Genomic DNA, 26,799 nt, shown 5'->3' with positions numbered 1-26,799 from the left:
CAGCTTTTGCCCGTTCAGTATGATATTGGCTGTGGGTTTGTCATAAATAGCTTTTATTATTTTATGATACCTTCCATTGATACCTAGTTTATTGAGAGTTTTTAGCGTGAAGGGCTGTTGAATTTTGTCAAAGACCTTCTCTGCATCTATTGAGATACTCATGTGGTTTTTGTCTTTGGTTCTGTGACGGATTACGTTTATGAACTTGCGTATGTTGAACTAGCCTTGCATCCCCAGGATGAAGCCTACTTGATCGTGATGAATAGGTTTTTGATGTACTGTTGCATTTGGTTTGCCAGTATTTTATTGAAGATTTTTTCATCTATATTCATCATGGATATTGGCCTGACGTTTTCTTTTTTGTTGAGTCTCTGCCTGGTTTTGGTATCAGGATGATGTTGGTCTCATAAAATGAGTTAGGGAGGCTTCCCTCTTTTTGTATTATTTAGTATAGTTTCAGAATGATTGGTACCAGCTCCTCTTTGTACATCTAGTAGAATTTGGCTGTGAAACTGTCTGTACCTGGACTTTTTTTTGTTGGTAGGCTATTGATTGCTGCCTCAACTTCAGAGGTTGTTATCAGTCTATTCAGGGTTTCAACTACTTCCTGGTTTAGTCTTTGTAGAGTGCAAGTGTCCAGGGATTTATCCATTTCTTCTAGATTTACTGGTTTGTGTGCATAGAGTCATTTGTAGTAATCTTTGATGGTAGTTTGTATTTCTGTGGAATCAGTGGTGATATCCCCTTTATCTTTTTTTTTATTGCTTCTATTTGATTCTTGTCTATTTTCTTTTTTATTAATTTGGCTAGTGGTCTGTTGATTTTGTTGATCTTTTCAAAAAACCAGCTCCTGAATTTATTGATTTTTTTTTGAAGGTATTTTTGTGTCTCTAGCTCCTTCAGTTCAGCTCTGATCTTAGTTATTTCTTGTTTTCTGCTAGCTTTTGAGTATTTTTGATCTTGCTCCTCTAGCTCTTTCATTTTTCATGATAGGGTGTCAATTTTAGAACTTTCCTTCTTTCTCATGTGGGCAGTTATTGCTATAAATTTCCCTCTCGACACTGCTTTAAAGGTGTCCCAGAGATTCTGATAAGTTGTGTCTTCATTCTGTTTGGTTTCGAAGAACATCTTTATTTCTGCCTTCATTTCATTGTTTATCCAGTTGACACTCAGAAGCAAGTTGTCCAAGGAGTTGTGCGGATTTGAGTGAGTTTCTTAATCCTGAGTTCTAATCTGATTGCACTGTTGTCTAATAGACTGTTTGTTATGATTTCCATTCTTTTGCATTTGCTGAGGAGTGATTTGCTTCCAAATATGTGGTCAATTTTAGAGTAAGTGCAATGTGGTGCTGAGAAGAATGTATATTCTGTGGATTTGGGGTGGAGTATTCTGTATATGTCTATTAGGACTGCTTGGTCCAGCTCTGCATTCAAGTCCTGGATGTCCTTGTTAATTTTCTGTCTCATTGAGCTCTCTAATACTGACAGTGGAGTGTTCAAGTCTCCCACTATTATTGTGTGGGAGTCTAAATCTCATTTTTGGTCATTGAGAACTTGCTTTATGTATCTGGGTGCTCCTGTATTGTGTGCATATATATTTAGAATAGTTAGCTCTTCTTGTTGGATTGATCCTTTTACCATTATGCAATGCCCTTCTTTGTCTCTTTTGATCTTTGTTGGTTTGAAGTCTGTTTTATCAGAGACTAGGATTGCAACCCCTGCTTTTTTTTTGTTCTCCATTGCTTGCTGAATCTTCTTCCATCCCTTTATTTTGAGTCTATGTGTGTCTTTGTATGTGAGATGGGTTTCCTGAATATAGCACACCAATGGGTCTTGACTTTTTATCCAGCTTGCCAGTCAGTGTCTTTTGATTGGGGCTTTTAGGCTGTTTATATTCAGTGTTAATATTGTTAGAACATTGTTATTTGATAATATTACAGGTAATCAAGTCAGAAATGGCCTCTTTCTAGAGTAGTGAGTTTATCAGTATTAAGCATTTTCATATTTTTTATTGGACATTCTAGGGCTGCAGCTTAATCTTATTTCTTCATTATTATCCTTAGCAATAGAAGAAGGGACTTGAGATCAGCCAACTAAGAGTCATCACCCACGTGGCCCCACTGCAAAGGCTGTTGTACTAGAAAGAAATGGGCATTCAGCCCAGAGCAGTGGGGCCATGGCTTGGTAACTAACTCCTGGGAAGTACCCAGGACATGGAAACATTGGCTCTGATTTAGGCAGATGTCTGCTCAAGAGATCCAATCATCAGATTGGATGTATAGAGCAGGCGACAACTCAGACACAGTAGGGATTCGTCATTACGTAGTGGGAACGTTCCAAGGTGATCTGGCTTGACTGATCCTTTGCCCAAGGCTGGGATACAGGATTCAGGACCTAGGTCCTAGGGGACAAGTTAAGTGGAATACAGATGAGTACAGGGCTGCAGCCAACAGCCAAGGGTTTGAACTGGTCTCCAGTCTAAATAGGAGCTTGGAATACAAATACGAGGCTACCATAGAAGTTGTAGAATAATTTGTTAAGTAAGTAAGTAAATAAGAATAGATATCAAATTTTATTAAATGCCATTCCAGTATTTATCAGGTTAACTTTTCAGTGAATGAATTACATTAGTTTTCCAATGTCGAATCATTCTAACAATCCCAGAATAAGCTTTACCTATGTATGGTATATTATGGGTTTATACCTTTGGAATTCACTTGGTAACATTTAAAATAGAAATTTTGTATCTATATTCACAAGTGAGTTTGGTTTAAAGTTTACTTTTTGTTCTGGAATTTAGCTAGGCTTGGATTATGCTAAAATTACAAAATGATTTAGGATTATTTCTGATATTCCAATTTCAAATATCTTATTAAAACCACAAGGGGCCGGGCACGGTGGCTCAAGCCTGTAATCCCAGCACTTTGGGAGGCCGAGGCGGGTGGATCACGAGGTCGAGAGATCGAGACCATCCTGGTCAATATGGTGAAACCCTGTCTCTACTAAAAAATACAAAAAATTAGCTGGGCATGGTGGCTCGTGCCTGTAATCCCAGCTACTCAGGAGGCTGAGGCAGGAGAATTGCCTGAACCCAGGAGGCGGAGGTTGCGGTGAGCCGAGATGGCGCCATTGCACTCCAGCCTGGGTAACAAGAGCGAGACTCCGTCTCAAAAAAAAAAAAAAAAAAAAAAACAACACAAGGGGCTTTTATCCCTTAAGTTTGATAGGACTTACCCTTAAACCTATTCTTTTATATTCGACCTTTCTGTCCATTTTATGTGTGTTTCTGTAAAATGCAGCTATTTGCATTTTATTTTTACCCCATATGAAAGTCTCAGTGTTGCAGTAGCTAAATTTAAGCCACTTGTATTAATTGTCATAATTGGAATGTTTGTTCATATTTATATTATCTTACTTTGTTTTCCATTTACTGATTATTTCTTTCTGTGTTATTTTCTTTGTTCTTTTTCCTCTGATTACTTAGAACCTAATTTTATTTACATTCTGCTAGTGTTTACCTTTTTACCAATTATTTAAAATTTGTTTTATTTATATCTTGCTATTATTTGTGTACCTATTTTATATACAAAAAATAAACATATATATGTATATGAACTTGTAACATAGTATATTTTCCCCATATTCTACCCCATCTTAATTTTTATTCAATAATCTAATAAATAGTAAAATATCATATTATTATTAAAACTTTTTGGTTATGGCATCTGAAAATTTCTTTTAATTTTGATTGGTATAGAATTCAAAGGACTTGCCAGGTGCAGTGGTGTGTGCCTATAATCCCAGCTTCTCAGAATTCTGGCTGAGGCAAGAGGATCCCTTGAGCTCAGGAGTTCAAGACTAGTCTGGGCAATGTTTTGAGACCTTGTCTCCAAATTTAAAAAAAGAGTTCAAAGGACCCAATCCCTTTACCTCAGAGCTCTATAAAATTACTCTATTTTTTCAATTTCTATTTAATGTTGCAGATGACACATTCAAAGCCAATCTGATTCTCTTTCCTTTGTATGTAATTAGACTTTTCTTTTAGGTGCTTATAAGTATTTCTTGTTATTCTTTGAATTTAGAAATGTCACCAGGAAATGTCTGTATCTGTCTTTGTTTAATTCTGTCTGGAACTTAGCCGTTATAATATGAAAACCAATGTTTTTCTTCAGATGAAGAATAGTTTTCTTCTTCTGTTTAATTATTGTATTTTTCATCTATTCTGTTTTCTTCATGAGGAATGATATATATTTATTCTGTTTCCCTTAGGACTATTCTTCTCATATTCTATCTTTGCTCTCATATTTACATCTTTTGCACTTTTTCCTCTGAATTCTGTACTTTCTTGATCTGGTCCTCCAATTGAATTACATGACTTTCAGCAGCATCAGTTTCTAGATTAGCAATTAAGTTTTTCATAGCTGAGGATCATTATATTCTGGGATTGCTTCCTTTCCCAGTAATCTGCACTTGTTAACTAATGCAGTATCCTTTTGAATGTCACTGAGAAACGAAATGGTATGAACACATTTTTTAAAATAGCTACTCTTCCCTGTAGAAATTCCCCTGGAGACCGCCATGCTAAGGAATTTATACTCAGTCCCTAAAGAAGTAGCATGATTGGTTCTGCTCTTTAGAACCATCACTTGGGCCTAGGTAGGAGAATAGTTCCTAGGGACACTATACTGGAGACAAGAAGTCCATTTAGGAGACTCCTACGATAATTCAAATGAAAATCTTGGTGCATCGACAGAGATTAGAAGTCAGAGTCAGCTTTTAAGGGTGTTTGGTTTAAGAAGAGGAGGAAAACCTGATGGTTGGATGTAGATCGTAAGACAAAGGAAAGCCTCTCTTTTGAGCCATGTTTCAGGTTTGGATAACTGAGTAATATCATTCTCTGCAAGAGGATAGAAAAGAAACAAGTAAGAATCAAGGAAAAAAGTATATTCCCTTTTGGACACACTAATTACGAGGGACCTGCAGGCCATCCAAGTGTGAGGACATCTATTGTTGGAAATACTGATTTGGAACTCGGGAGAGAAAAGTCGGCTAGAATTAATAGATAAAGTTAATAGATTAATTAATAATCGGCCTGAAGGAGGTCATAAGAGTGAAAGAGGTCAGCCTATAAAAGTCTGTATTCTTGCCGGGCGCAGTGGCTCACGCCTGTAATCCCAGCACTTTGGGAGGCCGAGGCGGGTGGATCACGAGGTCAAGAGATCGAGACCAACCTGGTCAACATGGTGAAATCCCATCTCTACTAAAAATACAAAAAATTAGCTGGGCATGGTGGTGTGTGCTTGTAATCCCAGCTACTCAGGAGGCTGAGGCAGGAGAATTGCCTGAACCCAGGAGGGGGAGGTTGCGGTGAGCCGAGATTGCGCCATTGCACTCCAGCCTGGGTAACAAGAGCAAAACTCCATCTCAAAAAAAAAAAAAAAAATCAGCTGGTGGAACTATGAACCAAATAAATGCAGAAGGGACCTGCTGGGTGGTCAGAAGCAAGCTGAAGCTGGGTTGTAGGAGGTCCAGGGACTAATTTCACCTGTGGGATCTGTTGGACCATTATGGTATTCCTTATATATGTGACTCAGTGCCTAAGAGGGTGTTCTTAGAGAACCTAGGCATACTAGAGCAGGAAAGTAGTGCCGGTCCATGCTTGTGGCTTATTAATGGTGTCCACCTTCTTTTTCTATTTAGGGCTGCAAAGTTGTTGGAGCAGTAGGGTCCGATGAAAAGGTTGCCTACCTTCAAGAGCTTGGATTTGATGTTGTCTTTAACTACAAGACAGTAAAGTCTTTGGAAGAAACCTTGAAGAAAGCCTCTCCTGATGGTTACGATTGTTATTTTGATAATGTAAGTACAAACTGGACTTAACATTTGATTTATTAATGAAGTACTTTAATTAAGTACTTTAATTAATGCCTTACTATGTAAGGCAGGAGTCCCCTACCCCGGGCCATGGACTGTTAGGAGTCCATAGCCTACCAGGGACTGGGAGGCACAGCAGGAGGTAAGGGACAGGTGAGCAAGCAAAGCTTCATCTGTATTTACATACCCTCCCCGTCACTCCCATTACTGCCTGAGCTCCGCCTCCTGTCAGATCAGCAGTGGCAATAGATTCTCATAGGAACGCAAACCTTGCTGTGAACTATGCATGTGACGGATCTAGGTTGTTCATTCCTTATGGGGATCTAATGCCTGATGATCTGTCACTCTCTCCCATCACCCCCAGAAGGGACTGTCTAGTTGCAGGAAAATTCACCCACCAATTCTACGTTATGGTGAGTTGTATAATTATTTCATTATATATTACATTGTGATAGGAATAGAAATAAAGTGCACAATAAACACAGTGTACTTGAATCATCCCGGAAACTGTCCCCCCACAGTCGGTGGAAAAATTGTCTTCCAATGAAACTGGTCCCTGGTGCCGAAAAGGTTGGGGACCGCTGATATAGGGGAACATATTTCTAGAGTTTCCATCTGGGCTACATGAAGAAAGTATATATGCCTTTTTTAAAAAGCAGCTTTATTGAGATATTATTCACGCACCACGTAATTCACTTATTTAACGTGTAGAAGTCAATGTTTTTTTACTATATTGGCAAAATTGTACAACCAGTTTAGGAATATTTTCATCAGCCCAAAAAGAAATAATATTAGCAGCCACTATCCATTACCCACTCTTCTCCCCACTGAAAGTGGTCTTTTATGACTGGCTTCTTTCACTTAGAAAAATGTTTTCAAGTTTCATTCATGTTGTAGAATTCATCAGTGCTTTATTCCTTTATTTGTTTTTTGAGACAAGGTGTCACTCTGTCACCTAGGCTGGAATGCAGTGGTACAATCATGGCTCACTGCAGCCTCGATCTCACTGGCTCAAGCGATCCTTCCACCTCAGCCTTCCAAGTAGTTGGAACTGCAGGCATGTGCCACCACCCCTGACTAATTTTTTTTTTTTGAGAGGGAGTTTCGCTCTTGTTGCCCAGGCTGGAGTGCAATGGCGAGATCTCGGCTCACCGCAACCTCTGCCTCCTGGGTTCAGGCAATTCTCCTGCCTCAGCCTCCTGAGTACCTGGGATTACAGGCACGCGCCACCATGCCCAGCTAATTTTTTGTATTTTTAGTAGAGACGGGGTTTCACCATGTTTCCCAGACTGGTCTGGAACTCCTGGGCTCAAGCGATCGTTCCACCTCAGTCTCCCGAACTGCTGGGATTACAGGTGTGAGCCACCGCACCCAGCCTGATGGTTATTAGTTTATACTTTCTGGCTACTATGTATAATGTTACTACGAACATTCATGCAGAGGTTTTTGTGTAGACATTTTTTTTTTTTTTTTTGAGACGGAGTTTCGCTCTTGTTACCCAGGCTGGAGTGCAATGGCGCGATCTCAGCTCACCGCAACCTCCGCCTCCCGGGTTCAGGCAATTCTCCTGCCTCAGCCTCCTGACTAGCTGGGATTACAGGCAAGCGCCACCATGCCCAGCTACTTTTTTGTGTTTTTAGTAGAGATGGGGTTTCACCATGTTGACCAGGATGGTCTCGATCTCTCGACCTCGTGATCCACCCGCCTTGGCCTCCCAAAGTGCTGGGATTACAGGCTTGAGCCACCGTGCCCGGCCTGTTTATTACATTGTTAAACAGTTAATAATGATTGTGGCTTAATGGTTCTCCTGAATCTTCTAGTATTTACATTATTTAACGTTTTGTCTTTCGTTTTATTTTTCCTGTCTGTTTAGGTAGGTGGAGAGTTTTCAAACACTGTTATCTCCCAGATGAAGAAATATGGAAGAATTGCCTTATGTGGAGCCATCTCTACATATAACAGAACTGGCCCACTTCCCCCAGGTAATGAGCATGTGCACACGATCCCACATGCCGCAGGGCTGGACAAAGAATCACTTGAACCCAGGAGGTGGAGGTTGCAGTGAGCTGAGATCACACCACTGCACTCCAGCCTGGTAACAGAGCGAGACTCTCTCTCAAGAAAAAAAGAAAAAAGAAAGAGGCATTTTCATTTGACTCAAGAACATACCTTTTATAACTTATACATTTGACTTTATTATATATTGAGGTTCTCTGATCAGTCCTATAACCTCATTGTCCTATAATTAAAAGTATGGGAAAGTATTCAAAAGGTGTATAAAGGACAAAGTTGGAGGACTGACACATTGCAATTTCAAAACCTGATACAGATATGCCATAGGCCAGTGACTCTGAAATTACTAGAAAGATTTTCTTATATTCTTTTTTTTTTTGTTTTAAAGGTAGAGTCTCACTTTGTGAAAGCTTAGGAGTTTGAGACCAGCCTGGGCAACATGGCAAAACCCAGTCTCTACAAAAAATACAAAAATAAGTTGGGCATGGTGGTATGTACCTGTAGTCCCAGCTACTCAAGAGGCTGAGGTAGGAAGACTGCTTGAGCCTGGGAGGCTGAGGCTGCAGTGAGCTGTGTTCATGCCACTGCACTCCAGCCTGGGTGACAAGGTGAGAGCCTGTCTCAAAATAACAACAACAACAACAACAACAAAAGAAATAAAAATATAGGCCGGGCGCGGTGGCTCAAGCCTGTAATCCCAGCACTTTGGGAGGCCGAGGCGGGTGGATCACGAGGTCAAGAGATCGAGACCATCCTGGTCGACATGGTGAAACCCCGTCTCTACTAAAAATACAAAAAATCAGCTGGGCATGGTGGCGTGTGCCTGTAATCCCAGCCACTCAGGAGGCTGAGGCAGGAGAATTGCCTGAACCCAGGAGGCGGAGGGTGCGGTGAGTGGAGATCGCGCCATTGCACTCCAGCCTGGGTAACAAGAGCGGAACTCCGTCTCAAAAAAAAAAAAATATGCAGGTTCTTCTGGATATTAGAGACATTGCTGGAGGTCAGGGAGGGGTAAAGGGTGACTTGCTGTGGGTGAAGGGAAGGGCAGGCTGCCACATCCTTCAGAAATCTTGGGCAGTGCTTCTTGGAACACTAAGGCACCTTGGCCTCAGCAGGCTGGCGATTGTCACTAAAACGGAAGGAAGCAGCAGTACCCCTCCATTCCTTGACTGTCATTGTTTTATTTCTCTGGTGCCCTGCCATGCCCTCCATTCCCCACTCTCTTATGCTGAAACCACACCCCTCCGACTCCACAATCACAGAGGTCCAAAGGCATTGTCTACCAGAGAACCATATTCATTAAATCCCAGTCCTGTGAGATGCCTTGTACAGGCCTCTCATTTTCCAGGTGGGGAGATGCATGGCTGAGACAACCAGAGACTCTCTGAACTCCTATTGGCAACAGACTCGAAACAAAGACCATCTTCTAGGCTATACGGAGTCTGGTTCTGCTACAGTGATTATTGTGCTGCTAAGAGAGATCACATGTAACCTGTGGTCCCCTAAAAAAGGGAGAAAGAAGGAAAAAAATGAATCTTCCAGACTCTAATCAGGATCCAGGCAACCATAAATCAGTTGGTTATTTATTCTATGATGGGCTTGACTAATGGAAATGAAACCTTATAGCCCCACTAGTTAACAACCCCACAACTGTAGGGAGACAGGTGGGCTAGAAAGGAAGGAGCTGACAAAGGGCAACTGGTAGATTCCCTCTCAAGTTGTAAAAAAATCAAAACTGTTAACAAGAAGGAAACTCCAGATGTACTTGGCAATCTAATTGTTAGGGACTTTTTCCCCCTATAATTTTCTAACTGGTGCTAAGCTGGAATCATGGGAAATCATCCGCCTGCCAAATGAGCGAAGCTACAGGAGGCCTTTTCTTAACCCCAGTCCAATTAGGAATAGCCAAATATTTTGGATACAGTAACTTGATCTAGTCTTTTTAGCAATTAGTCTTTGGAAGCTCAGCTGCTCAGACAGGACTTTGAGATGACAGCTGGCCTTGTCCATTCTATTTTAATCAGATGGAATTCTACCCTGCCACAGATCCCCAGAAATTCTAACATATTCCACTGATAGGATAGCTCAGAGGGAAGTAATGATTTCTTCCAGCTTTAATGCCACATTTGCTGTTTTGTTCTTAGTAAAAAAACAAAAACCAACATTCTCATCAATACGCAGAAACCCAGAAACAGCATTTCACTTTTATTTTCCTTTTTTGTTTGTTCGTTTGTTTGTTTTGAGACAAGGTCATTCTCTGTCTTCCAGACTGGAGGGGTTTTTTTTATTTTTATTTTTATTTTTTTTGAGACAGGGTCTCACTTTGTTGTCCAGGCTAGAATACAGTGGTGCAGTCATGTATCACTGCGGCCTCCATCTTCTGGGCTCAAGTGATCCTCCCACCTCAGCCTTCTGAGTAGCTAAGACTACAGACAGGTGCCACCATACTGGCTAGTTGTTATTTCTTTCGTAGAGATTAGGTCTTTCTGTGTTGCCCAAGCTGGTCTCGAACACCTGAGCACAAGCGATCTTCCCACTTTGCCTCCCAGATTGCTGGTATTTCAGGCGTGAGCCACCATGCCAGCCCACTTTCATTTAAGATGAGGACATGAGGGCCGGGCGCGGTGGCTCAAGCCTGTAATCCCAGCACTTTGGGAGGCCGAGGCGGGTGGATCACAAGGTCAAGAGATCGAGACCATCCTGATCAACATGGTGAAACCCCGTCTCTACTAAAAATACAAAAAATTAGCTGGGCATGGTGGCACGTGCCTGTAATCCCAGCTACTCAGGAGGCTGAGGCAGGAGAATTGCCAGAACCCAGGAGGCGGAGGTTGCGGTGAGCTGAGATCGCGCCATTGCACTCCAGCCTGGGTAACAAGAGCGAAACTCCGTCTCAAAAAAAAAAGATGAGGACATGAGAGTTCCAATCCTCAACTCACAAAGGATAGTTTTTATGAGTCTTCTGAAGAAGCACTCTTTCCATCTCATTCATCTTGCATTACTTTCTTTTGGTTCAGGACAAAGCTTCATATTTCTGACTGCTAATGTTACTTTCCTCAAAGCAGTGAGTATGAATTTAGGCTGAGTGGTGCCAGTGATCAAAGATGCTGAAGCTAGATTCCACCACTCATAGCACATCTGGCTCTGATATTCCCAAGTCATCTTCACCTGACCTTCTGGAACTTGAAAGCCTATCCTCGGGTGTCATTCTCTCAGTTTCTAGTCAGTTAGGACACTTGGGAAAATAAACCAGACAACCAAGAAACATTTTCTTCCTCACACACAGAAGGGTAGTACCTTCTTTACAGGCTGCAGGACAGCTGTGTGCTTTTTCTGGGGTGCTGGTTCTCAAAGTGTGGGACAAGGACCAGCAGCATCACCATCTCCTGGGAGCCTGTTAGAAATACAAATTCTTAGCCAGGCACAGTGGTTCATGCCTGTCATCCCAACACTTTGGGAGGCCAAGGCAGGAGAATTGCTTGAGCCCAGGAGTTTGAGACCAGGGCAATAGAATGAGACCTCATCTCTGACAAAGGAAACCTAAAAAAAATTAGCCAGGTGTGGTGGCATGCACCTGTAGTCCCAGCTACTTGGTAGGTTTAGGTGGGAAGATCGCTTGAGCCCAGGAGGCAGAGGTTGTAGTGAGCCAAGATCGTGCCACTGCACACTAGCCTGGATGACAGAGCAAAACCCTACCTCAAAAAAAAAAAAAAAAAAAAAGAAACACAAATTCTTGAGGCCCACCCTAGATCCACAGTCAGAAATTGGCAGAGGGGTCCAGCAATCTCTTTCCAAAAGACTTCCATGTGATTCTGATACACACTAAGGTTTGAAATCCACTGTCTGGCTGACTCTTGGCATCCTGAAATAGCCAGGGCAGGAGCAGGTGTGAGAGCTGCTGAGTCTCCTGATGCACTCTGTCTCCCTGGCTCCTAGGCTGGGCATGGACACTTAATTGTTTTACATCTCACAGAAAGAAATAGATTTATGGCATAGAATGACTACATATTGGGAATACCAGGGTATTAATTCTTGAGGAGTGTAGAACATTTTTATATGATATCTTCGGGGCCTCTTTCTGTTTCATAAAATTAGTTGGAAAGTGTTTGGTGAACCTTGTTTCTGGCACGTGAGTGATAAATGCTCCCTGGTTGCCCAGCCTGTGCAAGGACTCTGAGTGTGTATAATTTCCTATTGCTGCTTTAACAAATTACCACAAATTTAGCAGCTTAACACAACACAAATTTGCTGGGCACAGTGGTTCATGCCTGTAATCCCATCCCTTTGGGAGACTGAGGTGGGAGGATCACTTAAGCCCAGGAGCCCGGGCTGAAACAATGTTTTTTATAATTTTTTTTTTTTTTTTGGTAGAAATAGGGTCTCATTATGTTGCCTAAGATCAGACTGGGCAACAGAATGAAATCATGTATCTACAAATAATTTTTAAAAATTAGTTGAGCATGGTTGTTGTGCACCTGTAGTCCTAGCTACCTGGGGACTGAAGTGAAAAGATAGCTTGAGCCAGGAGGTCGAGGCTGCATTTGTAGAGCCTCAGCCCTATAGGGTCGTGGGCTGTCCCCTATAGCTGTGCCAAGGCACAGGATCCGAGACATAAAGAGACAGGACACAGAAGGATTGGAAAAGACAGCTGGGCTCGGGAGGCCACGCCACCTATGAGCGGAGACAGGCGAGGCCCTGAACATCCAGAAGCATCTGTATTTATTGGGTACAAGGCAGGCGGAGGGCTCGTGAGTGAGGTCGTCTGTAGGCTTAATGATAGGGCATACATAATCACGTGAGTAGCGGGAGAGCGGGCCACCCCATTATGTCACCTGGGCAGAGAGGTGGGCCATGCGCAGTAGTAGAGGATCATGTACAGAAAAGGGGTCCACCCCCATTAGGTCACTGACGCAAGGATGTGGGCTGTGTGCAACAGGTGTCATGTGCAATACTTCTTATCCGGGGGCTGGAGGCTTCAAAGGATTCTTATAGAAAGATACTGTAAACCAATGCAGTGGGAGCTGACAGACTTGTGCTCTTCTGTAAGATACTTTATGGGAGGATGATTTGAGCTAGCACAGAAGCGAGAAAAGGCTGGCAGGGTGTACAACTGCCATGACCCCGTCACACCAGAGAGCTTCTTCTCCCTCAGTTATTTGCAGGATCTCAGGCCTGAGGCCTACTTTCCACAGGAACTGGATTCAAGGTACTACAACTCCTTTTTCAGAGGGGAGGCTCTTGCTCCAAGCGCCATACAGTACATGTGCTTTCAGGCAGGGACACATCGCGTGGGTCTTTGGTTCTTGTCCTGGTCTGGCTGTTTTCTCATGTACTGCTTCTATTTTGTGACTGCTCTAGGCATTCCTCCTACTACAAACTACTATATGGTTATGTAGAAGGATTCTATAAATCAGCACTAAATGTGTTAGTACAGCTCCGATTACAATACCTATATGATTATATAGAAAGATTATATGGAACTAAGTATGCTAGATATAAGTACTAAATATGATTATATAAGCTAGATATATGTAAGCAGTAAGTTATATTTCAGTCACTAATTCTATAATTGTTACCCAGGCTGGAGTGCAATGGCGCAATCTCGGCTCACCGCAACCTCCGCCTCCTGGGTTCAAGCAATTCTCCTGCCTCAGCCTCCTGAATAGCTGGGATTACAGGCACGTGCCACCATGCCCAGCTAATTTTTTTTTGTATTTTTAGTAGAGACGGGGTTTCACCATGTTGACCAGGATGGTCTCGATCTCTTGACCTCGTGATCCACCCGCCTCGGCCTCCCAAAGTGCTGGGATTACAGGCTTGAGCCACCGCGCCCGGCAATTTTGGTATTTTTAGTAGTGATGGGATTTCACCATGTTGGCCAGGCTGGTCTCAAACTCTTGACCTCAAGTGATCTGCCCTTGAACACCTGACTATGTGATTCACCCACCTCGGCCTCCCAAAGTGCTGGGATTACAGGCGTGAGTCACTGCGCCTGGGCCCACACATTTATACTTATAGGTCAGGAGGTTAAAAGCAAAATGGATTGGCAGGGCTGCATTCCTTTTGAAGACTCTAGAGGAGAATGTGTTTCCTTGCCTTTTCATGCTTCTACCAGCTACCTGTATTCCTTAGCATGTGGCCCCTTCCTCTGTCTTCAAAGCCAATGGCATAAAATCTTCCTCCTCCTCCTCCTCTCTTTCTCATCTCTGCTTCTATCATCACATATTCTGTTCCTGACTGTAACTTTCCTGTGTCCCTCTTTCCCTTACAAAGACTTTTGCTATTATATTGGGTCCATCATTTATAGTGGAGAATAATCTTCCCATCTCAAGCTTCTTTTTTTTTTTTTTAAGTTAGAGTCTCACCCTGTCACTGAGGCTGGAGTGCAATGGCACAATCTTGGCTTACTGCAACCTCTGCCTCTCGGGTTCAAGTGATTCTCCTGCCTCAGCCTCCCAAGTAGCTGGGACTACAGGCACCTGCCACCGTGCCCTGCTAATTTTTGTGGTTGTTGTTGTATTTTTCTTAGAGATGGGATTTCACTATGTTGGCCAGGCTGGTCTCGAACTCCTGACCTCATGATCCACCCGCTTGGCCTTCCAAAGTGCTGGGATTACAGGCATGAGCCATGGCGCCCCACCTAAGGTTCTTATTAATATCTGCAAAGTCCTTTTTGCCACATAAGGTAACAGGTTCTGGGGTTTTTGGGACATGCATGTCTTCGGGGCCATTATTCTGCCTGCCGCAGAGTGCATGTTGATTGGTCAGCAGTCCTGTGGATCAGAAAGGAATGAGGAAATGGAAGGGAGAACCAACAAGAAACACCCAGCACCAAGCACAGTGACTGTGATCTGTACTGCTGTTTCACCGTGGCCACTTCCCTGGATCCTGTCACCCAAATGTGCCCTTCTCTTCATAGGCCCACCCCCAGAGATTATTATCTATCAGGAGCTTCGCATGGAAGGGTTCATCGTCCACCGCTGGCAAGGAGATGCCCGCCAAAAAGCTCTGAAGGACTTGCTGAAATGGGTCTCAGAGGTAAGGAGCTCTGGAGCCACCCCTTCCAGTTGTACACTAGGTCCCATTCCCTTTTGCCTCTCAAGGCTTCTGTTCCATCGATTCTTCCCTCTCTCTACTGCGTCGTCAGTTTTTCCCTAGTGGGTCATTGTCCTTATAATACAAATATTCCTACTTTTCCCATCTTTGAAAGGAAAACAAAACAACCCTCTGTAAAGCTCATTTTCACTACAAATGAAGGTCCATTTCCCTTCTCTTGCTTTTATAACAAAATGCCTCGAAGTGCTGTCTACATTCACTGTCTGCCATTCCTTTCTTTCCATTCTTCCTTGAACCCACATATCAGGCTTTTGCACAATGCCATTCCTTCCAAAATTACTTTTTTGTTTTTGAAACAGTCTTGCTCTGTTGCCCAGGCTGGAGTGCAGTGATGCATTCTTGGCTCACTGCAACCTTTGCCTCCTGGGGTCAAGCCATTCTCACGCCCCGGCTTCCCAAGTAGCTGGAACTACAGGTGTGCACCACCATGCCAAGCTAACTTTTTGTATTTTTAGTAGAGACAGGTTTTCATCACATTGGTCAGGCTGGTCTCAAGTGATCTGCCTGCCTCAGCCTCCCAAATTGCTGGGATTATAGGCGTAAGCCACCGCACCTGGCCAAAATTAACTTTCGTCAAGGTCACGGGGGTCTCTTACAGAGTGAAATCCACTGGCTGATTCTTAGCCTCACTGGGCTATGGGAAATATTTAACAATGTTCATTCTCTCCTTGATATGCTTTCTTCTGTTGTTTCTCTTAACTCTGGGTTTTCCTCACTGATTGGTCCTCCTCAGACTCCTGCTAACTTCTTTTCTTTTCTCCAAATTAGTATTAGAGCGCCCCAAGTCATGGTCACTGGGGCTCTTTTCTTCTCCGTCCACACTCGAGCTAGCCCTTAATTAGCTCATCTAGGCTTAGTATCCTGGGAGCTCCCAGCTCTATCTCCAGCCTGGCTCTCCTCTTAACTTGAGGCTAGTATGTCCACCTGGATGCCCGAGAGGCATCTCTGACATAACATATTGAAAATGAAATAATTTTGATCTTTCCTGCTCAACATGATCCATATTCAGACTTTAATATCTTAGTTATAACAATTCTACACTTCCAGTTTCTCAATCCCAAAACCTTGGAGTCATTTTTGATGTCTTTCTCTCGTACTCATGTGTAATCTCTGTCTTCAAAGTATATACAGGATCTGAACACTTCTCCCACCTCCCTGCTACCACTCTGATCTAGGCACCATGCTGTCTAGCCTGGATGTTTGTAGTGGACTCTACCTGGCCTCCCATCTTTGCACCCCCATAGAAAATTCCCAATGTGGTGGCCATAGTGATTTTTTTTTTTTTTTTTTTTGAGATGGAGTTTCACTCTTGTTGCCCAGGCTGGAGTGCAATGGCACGATCGCGGCTCACCGCAACCTCCGCCTCCTGGGTTCAGGCAATTCTCCTGCCTCAGCCTCCTAAGTAGCTGGGATTACAGGCACGCGCCACATGCCCAGCTAGTTTTTTGTATTTTTAGTAGAGACGGGGTTTCACCATGTTGACCAGGATGGTCTCGATCTCTCGACCTCGTGATCCACCCGCCTCGGCCTCCCAAAGTGCTGGGATTACAGGCTTGAGCCACCGCGCCTGGCCATAGTGATCTTTTAAAGCACAAATCAAATCCTGGCGTTCTTATGATCCAAACCATGCAAAGCTCTGCATTTCACTTAGAGTAAACCAACGTGCTAATATGCAGCAGGCTTGCACAAAATCTGACTCCTGATACATCTCTGATTTCATTTCTATGCATTCACCCCCTTGTTTACTTGGCCCAGTCTCTACCATTCCACCCCTCTGTAACTGCTTGCTGAATTCTCTCATGTCCTGCAAGTCTTTGCTAAAAAGTGTAAAAAGTGCCTTTTGGACTGGGCACAGTGGCTCACACCTGTAATCCCAGCACTTTGGGAGGCTGAGGTGGGCAGATTATGAAGTCAAGAGATTGAGACCATCCTGGCCAACGTGGTGAAACCCCATCTCTACTAAAACTACAAAAATTAGCTGGGCGTGGTGACATACACCTATAGTTCCAGCTACTCAGGAGGCGGAAGCAGGATAATTACTTGAACCCTTGAGGCAGAGGTTGCAGTAAGCCGAGATCACGCCACTGCACTCCAGCCTGGCAACAGAGCAAGACTCCATCTCAAAAAAATAGTACCTTCTGGGTGAGGCAACTTTTTAAATGATCCTGTTGTAAGTTGCAATCCCTCTTCATTCCTCATCCTCCATATCCTCCCCCAACCTTTTTCTTTTGAGACAGGGTCTCACTCAGACACCCAGGGTGGAGTGGAGTGGCACGATCATGGCTCACTGCAGTCTTGACCCAGGCTCAGGTGACTCTCCCACCTCAACCTCCTGAGTAGCTGGGACAATAGTTATGTGCCATCACACTTGGCTAATATTTTTGAATTTTTCATAGAGATGGGCTTTCACCATGTTGTCCAGGCTCCTATCCTACTTTTATCCATAGCAGTTAATCATCTTTTGACATAATATATACTATAATTCACTTACTCATTTATATTTATTGCCCATTTCCCTTCTTGAGGATGTAACCTCCATGAAGACAGTAATGTTCATACATTTTCTTTCTGGTGTATCTCTAGCCCCCAGAGAGTGTCTGAAGGCACTAGATAAATATCGCTGAATAAATGAATGTTAGAGGGGTGCATACATGTGCCATGGTTCTTCCAGGTCCCAGGTAGCAAATAATCCAATCCCTTGGTCCTGTGCTGTGATCATTTTCAAACCTTATACCATGTAAAGTTTTAGTCAACAGAAATTTGAACAATCAAGTTGCATTATTTTAGTTTTACAGGGTAAAAATGATATCATGTTTTCTGATTCCTGGCCAATGATCATTTCCCAGTTCAAAGAAATAGATTGCTCCTCCAGCAGCCACTGGAGTTTGGCGCCCTTCCCAGTCTAGCATTTGGAATGCTGGGCTGGACTTCCTCCAGGGAGCTGGAAAGAGCTGAATATAAGTTGTCCTCGTTGGTGAAATCTAATGTAGCACATCCATGATCACAGCTGACAAGAAGAAACCACTGTGCTGGTGTCCCCAAGTCTTCTTTCTAACAAAGTGAAGCTGATCACAGTTAGTTGGTTTTTTGTTTTGTTTTGAGATGAAGTCTTGCTCTGTAGCCCAGGCTGGAGTGCAGTGGCACAATCTCGGCTCACTGCAACCTCTACCTCCGGGGTTTAAAAGATTCACCTGCCTCGGCCTTCCGAGTAGCTGGGATTACAGGTATCTGCCACCACCCCGGACTAACTTTTTGTATTTTTAGTAGAGATAGGGTTTCACCATGTTGGCCAGACTGGTCTCAAACTCCTGACCTCAAGTGATTCTCCTGCCTCGGCCTCCCAAGTGATTCTGGGATTACATGCATGAGCCACCGCACCCGGCCCTAGTTGGGTTTTAAGTAATGAGTTGGCCTAATTTCTTTCTCATCCTCCCTTTTTAATCTCATTTCCTATTTATAAAAATTCACTTTTTATTTTAGAAAAGTTTTAGGCGGGGTACGGTGGCTGATACATATAATCCCAGCACTTTGGGAGGGTGATGAAGGAGGATTGCTTGAGCCCAGGAGTTTGAGATCAGCCCTGGCAACATAATGAAACTCTACAAAAAACAAAGAGTAAAAAAATTAGTTGGGTACAGTGGTGCCTACCTGTAGTCCCAGCTACTTGAGAGGCTGAGGTGGGAGGATCACCTGAGCCCAAAAGTTCAAGGGTTGCAGTGAACTCTGAATGCACCACTGCACTTCCGCCTCGGCAATAGAGCAAGACGCTGTGTCAAAAACAAAAATAAAAATAGACGTTTTAGATTTATAGGAAAATTGAGAAGATAGTCCAGAGAGCTTTCATGTACCCTGCATCCTGTACCCTAACTTCCCCTGTTATTAACATTTTACATTAGTATTTGTATTCGTTTGCTAGGTCTACCAAAACAAAGTACCATAGGCTGGGTGGCTTAAACAACAAATTAATTTTCTCCCAGTTCTGGAGGCTAGAAGTCCAAGACCAAGGTGTCCGCAGTGTTGTTTCTTTGGAGGCCTCTCTCTTTTTGACGTGTAAATGGCTTCCTTCTCCCTGCATCTTCACGTGGCCTTCTGTGTGTCTGTCCTAATCTTATAAGCACACCAGTCATATTGATTAGGGCCCACCCGTATGACCTTGTTTTACCTTAATTACATTTTCTTTTTTTTTTCCTTTTTCTTTTTCTTTCTTTTTTTTTTTTTTTTTTTTTTTTTTTTGAGACCAAGTTTCACTCTTGTTGCCCAGGCTGGAGTGCAATGGTGCAATCCCATTGCAACCTCTACCTCCCAGGTTCAAGCGATTCTCCTGCCTCAGCCTCCCAGCTAGCTGGGATTACAGGTGCATGCCACCACGCCTGGCTAATTTTCCTATTTTTAGTAGAGACAGGGTTTCACCATAGTAGCTAGACTGGTCTCAAACTCCTGACCTCAGGTGATCCACCTTCAGTCTCCCAAAGTGCTGGGATTAGAGATGTAAGCCACTGTGCCCAGCCTCTTAATTACCTTTTTAAAAGCCGTATCTCCAAATATAGTCCTATTGTCAGGCACTGGGTGATTAGGATTTCAATGTATGAATTTGGTTGGAGGTACACAGTTCAGTCCATAACAGTATTCATTCTCTATTTTAACCTCTGAAGTGGAGTCTACCTTTCCACCCTATCCAGATTCCTTGCTGCTTCAAGAACAAGAATGAATTGGGGCTTTTAAGTCAAAAGTTCAAATCTCAGCCTGGCGCAGTGGCTCATGCTTGTAATCCTAGCACTTTGGGAGACTGAGGTGGGCAGATCACTTGAGCATAGGAGTTTGAGACTAGCCTGGACAACTTAGCAAGACCCCATCTCTACAAAAAATTTTAAAAATTAGCTGGGCATGGTGGCGTGTCCCTGTAGTCCCAGCTACTCAGGAGGCTGAGGTGGGAGGATCACTCAAGCCCAGGATGTTGAGGCTGCAGTGAGCTATGATTATACCACTGCACTCAAGCCTGGGTGACAGAGTGAGACCCTGTCTCAAAATAATCATCATCAAGGCCAGGCGTGGTGGCTCAAGCCTGTAATCCCAGCACTTTGGGAGGCCGAGGTGGGTGGATCATGAGGTCAAGAGATCGAGACCATCCTGGTCAACATGGTGAAACCCCGTCTCTGCTAAAAATATAAAAAATTAGCTGGGCATGGTGGCGCGTGCCTGTAATCTCAGCTACTCAGGAGGCTGAGGCAGGAGAATTGCCTGAACCCAGGAGGCGGAGGTTGCGGTGAGCCAAGATCGCGCCATTGCACTCCAGCCTGGGTACAAGAGCGAAACTCCATCTAGAAAAAAAAAATCATCATCATCATCATAAAACTTCAAATATCAGCTTCCTTACTTTGTAATTGACTGACTTCAAGCAATTAATCTTGTTTATAAATCCATAAAGGATGCTAAGCCATCAGTGGAATACATTAGGGAAAAACTTGTATCAGGTAACTCAGGTCTCTATATAAGACCCCTTAAAAAATGTGAAAATGTAAATTAGTTCCTGTTAGTAGGCAGTGCCTTGTAATAGAGAAATGAAGACCCTTCCTCACTAACATGAACGCCTCCTTCCCACACTCCCAGATAAAGGTTAAACACATATTGAAAGAACCTTAGCTTAAAGGGGAGACAGATTGATTATTAGACTGTCCTGCTATTTATATTTCTTGAATAGGACCTGCCTCTTCAGGGGTCAAACAGAGGCAATGAAGGGTGCTCCTTTCTCTATTTCCACCTTCTCTGAGATCATTGTGTTATTAAGCTTTACTATGCATCTTACTTAGAAATTGCTTAATTGTTGCCTTATGATATTTCCCACTGTGATATTAAGTTCTTCTTAGGTGTAGTTTGTCATCGTTTACATGTACTGTGTAAGTGGATCTTACCTTTCCTTGACTTCAAGTTCGTGGAGAACAGGACCTCCATCTCTCATTTTCAAGGTTCCCAATGATGTACCTGATATGTTTGTTGCGAGGATGAGAACAGTATATCATTGAGAATACTAAATTAAGTTTAAAAATTTGTTGTTGCTTTGATACAGGGTAAAATCCAATGCAAGGAATATATCATTGAAGGATTTGAAAATATGCCAGCTGCATTTATGGGAATGCTGAGAGGAGATAATTTCGGGAAAACAATAGTGAAAGCATGAAAAAAAAGGACACGTGGAATCTGGAGGCCACTTAGATGATTACTGAATTTGTTTTTCACCATTTAGCAAAAATGTATACTACCTTAAATGTCTAAGAAACAGTACTTGTAATGAGTTTGACCTGCTTAATAAAATACATTTAAGTGGTATTTCATTAGTGAAGGAGTATGAAAATTTCACGGTCAGCAACAACCAGTCACGTCACTGTTCACTACAGCTTCTTCTGAGTTGTGGTAGAAAATAATGGCTTTGGAGTGTGAAAGTTTACCAAACACTGCATGTTCTCACTCGTAAGTGGGAGCTGAACAATGAGAACACATGGAAACAGAGAGGGGAACAACACACACTGGGGTCTTTCAGGGGGCTGAGGGGAGGGAGAGCATCAGGATAACTAGCTAATACATGCGGGGCTTAATATCTAGGTGCTGGGTTGATAGGTGCCACAAATCACCATGACAGGTTTACCTATGTAACAAACCTGCACGTCCTCCACAAGTATCCCAGAACTTAAAATAAAATAAAATTTAAAAAAAAGTTGGCCAGGTGTGATGGCTCACTCCTGTAATCCCAGCACTTTGGGAGGCCAAGGCGGGTGGATCACAAGATCAGGAGTTCAAGACCAGCCTGACCAACATGATGAACCCCCACACTCCGTCTATACTAAAAATACAAAAAACAGCTGGGTGTGGTGGCGTGCACCTGTAATCCCAGCTGCTTAGGAGGCTGAAGCAGGAGAATCACTTAAAGCTGGGAGGCAGAGACCGCAGTGAGCTGAGATCATACCACTGCACTCCAGCCTGGGCAATACAGCGAGACTCTGTCTCAAAAAAGAAAAAAAAAAAAAAGTTCACTGCTTCTGTGACCTTAGACTTCTGACTTTTCATCTTTAAAGTGAGGATAATAACATTTGAAACAAAACACCAACATAATGCCTGGCATACGTTAGCTACCTCCCTGCTGATATCCGTGATTTTGAAGTCTTAAGACTAACACCCCTATTGCATGTGATTATGCCAGAAGAAAGAATCCTGCAGGTGTATAGGTGTCTTAGGGCCAGTCCATACTGGTCCTCTACAGATGAATCTAACTATATAACAGACCAAAGAAGGAATCTGCATTCACAAGAGCTACACAAAAGATAACACATGGGAATGTTTATACATCTACAAAAACATGCAAGATTTACATGAAGAAAAATTTAAAACATTACTGAGGGGCCAGGTGTGGTGGCTCATGCCTGTAATCCCAGCTCTTTGGGAGGCCAAGGTGAGACATTCATTTGAGCCCAGGAGTTTGAGAGACCAGCCTAGGCAGGAATCTGTATCTGCAAAAAATTTAAAAATTAGTTGGGCATGGTGGTGTGTGCCTATAGTCCCAGCTACTTGGGAGGCTGAGGAAGCAGGATCACTTGAGACCAGGAGTCCGAGGTTGTAGTCAGCAGTGATTGTACCACTGTACTCCAACATGGGCAGCAGAGTAAAACCCTGTGTCTAAAAACAAAAACAAAAGAACAACAAAAACAACATGACTGATGAACGTGAAAGAAGACATGAACATGAGGAAAGGTACCATGCCCTTGGACAGGAAGATTCAATATCTGTTTTGTTTTGTTTTGTTTTTTGAGATGGAGTCTCTCTCTGTCTCCCAGGCTGAAGTTCAGTGGCATGATCGCAGCTCATGGCAACCTCCGCCTCCTGGGTTCAAGCCATTCTCCTGCCTCAGCCTCCTAAGTAGCTGGGATTACAGGTACCCACCACCATGCCCAGCTAATTTTTTTATTTTTAGTAGAGATGGGATTTCACCATGTTGGCCAGGCTGGTCACGAACTCCTCATCTCAAGTGATCCACCCACCTCAGCCTCCCAAAGTGCTGGAATGAGGCACTTTGGAAGGTGTGAGCCACTGCACCCAGCCAGAAGATTCAATATCAATCAGAAAGATGTCAATTCTACTGATCAATTCTGCCTTCATAGAGATAAGGGGTTAAATAAATTTTAGTACAATGAAACAATGGGAGAAGTGTGTCTGTACAAAAACTCTGGCAAGATATAATAAAACTTCTAATATGGTTTGTCTTCAAGGAAGAGAACTGTGGAATGGCCCTGGACCTGGCCTGTGAAACCATTTTTCTCTCTTAGGCCTCCTGATGGGAAGGGCTGACACAGTCTCTCAAATGCCCTGGAAGCATTTTCCCCATTGTCTTGGCTATTAATATTCATCTCCTCATGCAAATTTCTGCAGCCTTTTTGAATTCCTCCCCAGAAAATGGGTTTTTCTTTTCTACTACATGGCCAGGCTGTAAATTTTCCAAACTTTTATGCTCTGCTTTCTTTTTAAATGTAAGTTCTAACTTCAGACCATCTCTCAAATGCATATGAGGATATGCGGTTAGAAGCAGCCAGGCCAAATCTTGAATACTCTGCTGCTTAGAAATTTCTTCCACATGTACCCTAAATCATCTCTCTCAAGTTCAAAGTTCTACAGACCCCTAAAGCAGGGCACAATGGCACCAGTCTCTGCTAAAGAATAGCAAGAGTGGCCTTTACTCCAGTTCCTAATAAGTTTCGCATCTCTGTCTGAGACTTCCTTAGCATGGACTTCACCGTCCATATTACTGTCAGCATTTTTGTCACAACCATTCAACAAGTCTTTAGGAAGTTCCAAACTTTCCCTCATCTTGTCTTCTTCTAAGCCCTCCAAATTGTTCCACCCTCTGCCCATTATCCAGTTCCAAAGTCGCTTCCACATTTCCAGGTATCTTTATAGCAATGTCTAACTTCTCTAGTACCAATCTTCTATATTAGCCTGTTCTCACACTGCTTTAAAGAACCACCTGAGGCCGGGCGCGATGGCTCAAGCCTGTAATCCCAGCACTTTGGGAGGCTGAGGCGGGTGGATCACGAGGTCAAGAGATCAAGACTATCCTGGTCAACATGGTGAAACCCCGTCTCTACTAAAAATACAAAAAATTAGCTGGGCATGGTGGTGCGTGCCTGTAATCCCAGCTACTCAGGAGGCTGAGGCAGGAGAATTGCTTGAACCCAGGAGGTGGAGGTTGCGGTGAGCCGAGATCGCGCCATTGCACTCCAGCCTGGGTAACAAGAGGGAAACTCCGTCTCAAAAAAAAAAAAAAAAAAAAAAAAAAAAACAACCACCTGAGACTTGGTAATTTATAACTAAAGAGGTTTAATTGACTTACAGTTCCACAAGCTGTACTAAAAGCATGGCTGGGGAGACCTCAGGAAGCTTACAATCATGGCAGAAGATTGAAGGGGAATCAAGCGCATCTTCACGTGGCAGCAGGAGAAAGCACAAACGGGGAAGTGCCACACACTTTAAAACTACCAGATCTCATGAGAACTCACACACTATCACAAGAACAGCAAGGGGGAAATCTGCCCCTGTGAAACAATCACCTCCCACCAGGTCCCTCCCCAACATTGGGGATTACAATTTACATCAGATGTGGATGGGGACACAGAGCCAAACCATATCAGTGTCTTTATATATCATTGTTTAGGGTTACATATGTCCCTTAATTTTTTAACAGCTTTATTGAGATATAATTCAGATACCATAAAATTCACCTCTTCTAAGTATACAATTCAATGGTTTTTAGTATAATCACGAAGTTGTACAACCACCACCACTTAATAATTCAAGAACAATTTCACCACCCCAAAATAGAAACTTCATACCTATTAGCTATCACTAGCCTCCCTCCAGTCCCGGATAAGCAATAATATACTTTCCATCTCTATAAATTTGCCTGTCCTGGACATTTCATGTAAATAGGATTATACGATACGTGGCCTTCTGTTGCCTGGTTTCTTTCACTTAGCTAATTCAAGTTTTTATGAAGTAACTCACTGCCAGAAGAAAAATATTTCATCCAGCATGTGGTAGTCTAAGATTTGACAATATTTTCAAGGTCTATTTATATTGTAGCAGGTATCAGTACTTAAGTCTTTTTGGTTTGGACTAGAACATAATAATATTCTGTTGTATGAATAGGTTATATTTGGCCATCATTTGATGGACATATGGGTTCTTTTTTTGGCTGTTATGAATAATGGTGCTATGAACATTTATGTACACTTTTTTTTGTGGATGTATATTGTTGGTTCTCGTGGGTATATACCTATGAGTGAAATTGCTGGTTCATATGGTAACTTTATGTTTAACATTTTGAGGAACTGCCAAACTGCTTTGCAAAGTGAGTGTACTACTTTACATTCCCATCAGTAATGTGTGAGTAAATCGGTTAAAAAAAAAAACAACCAACAACAGTTTTTCATTTCTGCCATTACTCATTATTGTCTCTCTTTTTTTATTACAGCCACCTTGCTGGTGCCTGTAGATTTTCCTTAAAATGGAGTTTGTGGCCAGGTGCGGTGGCTCAAGCCTGTAATCCCAGCACTTTGGGAGGCTGAGGCGGGTGGATCACGAGGTCAAGAGATCGAGACCATCCTGGTCAACATGGTGAAACCCCGTCTCTACTAAAAATACAAAAAATCAGCTGGGCATGGTGGCATGTGCCTGTAATCCCGGCTACTCAGGAGGCTGAGGCAGGAGAATTGCCTGAACCCAGGAGGCAGAGGTTGCAGTGAGCCGAGATCGTGCCACTGCACTCCAGCCTGGGTAACAAGAGTGAAACTCCGTCTCAACAAAAAAAAAAAAGAAAAGAAAAAAACGGAGTTCGTATTCTGGTTTCTTATGCTCTATGTTGTTTTGGGTGATTTTCCAGAGAAGAGGCAGTTCTTACCACCTTGAATTTGGTAGCCCCATAGATCTTGTTTAACTTTTTAAATTTGGCTAATATGCTGTCAGTGGTGATATCCTGCCTGGTTCCTCATCTGGGAGTATTTATGGGATGTTCACTGTCACCTTACTGTCAAGATTTCACTGAAAAAAATTAAATACTTGGGACATACACAAGTTAACAGAACATAAACTCAAAATGCCTGAAGTAATAGACTATGACATGCTGGCAGAAATTATTTTTCTTTTTTCTGGCAGTGAGTTGTATCATAAAAAGTTCAATTAGCTACCTGGCACAGTACAAGTATGCTGTAAGCATCAGGCTAAAACATTGTGTCAAGTATTTTAAATGAGTTAATCTGGGCCGGGCGGTGTGGCTCATGCCTGTAATCCCAGCTCTTAGGGAGGCAGAAGCGGGAGGATAGCTTGAGCCCAGGAGTTCGAGTCCTGCCTGGGCAATATAGCGAGACCCCATTCTCCACAAAAAGGAAAAAAACCAAAAAGACAAAAATGAGTTAATCTGAAATACTGTGTTAAAAAGAGCACTATTTTCTTACTGGGCACAGTGGCTTATGCCTGTAATCCCAGCACCTTGGGAGGCCGAAGTGGGTGAATCATTTGTGGTCAGGAGTTTAAAACCAGCTTGGCCAGCATGGTGAGACACCCTCTCTACTAAAAGCACAAAAATTTATTGGGTGTGGTGGCGCACACCTGTAATCCCAGCTACTTAGGAGGCAGAGATATAAGAAATGCTTGGACCCAAGAGGTGGAAGTTGCAGTGAGTTGACATCATGCCACTGCAATCCAGCCTGGGTGATGGAGTGAGACTTCATCTCAAAATAATAATTTTTAAAAAGCACTAGTA

At 43.0% G+C, this 26,799-nt stretch overlaps 1 protein-coding gene across 3 annotated transcripts in view; it reads left to right on the top strand.

Moving 5' to 3' along the window:
- PTGR1 (prostaglandin reductase 1) overlaps positions 1-21,323 on the top strand; it is a 99,388-nt gene extending 78,065 nt beyond the window's left edge. For all 3 annotated transcript variants that reach the window (XM_074395170.1, XM_039474802.2, XM_039474803.2), the window contains 4 exons: positions 5,700-5,855; positions 7,744-7,852; positions 14,803-14,921; positions 21,064-21,323. In XM_074395170.1, the coding sequence (XP_074251271.1) occupies positions 5,700-5,855; positions 7,744-7,852; positions 14,803-14,921; positions 21,064-21,174 (495 nt within the window). In that variant the 3' untranslated portion in view covers positions 21,175-21,323. The remainder of the gene's footprint in view (positions 1-5,699; positions 5,856-7,743; positions 7,853-14,802; positions 14,922-21,063) is intronic.
- Positions 21,324-26,799: the final 5,476 nt, after the last annotated feature.

The sequence above is a fragment of the Saimiri boliviensis genome, chromosome 2 (genome assembly GCF_048565385.1).
Source record: "Saimiri boliviensis isolate mSaiBol1 chromosome 2, mSaiBol1.pri, whole genome shotgun sequence".
Lineage (NCBI taxonomy): Eukaryota > Metazoa > Chordata > Mammalia > Primates > Cebidae > Saimiri > Saimiri boliviensis.
This window is presented reverse-complemented; position numbering and strand designations above follow the sequence as displayed.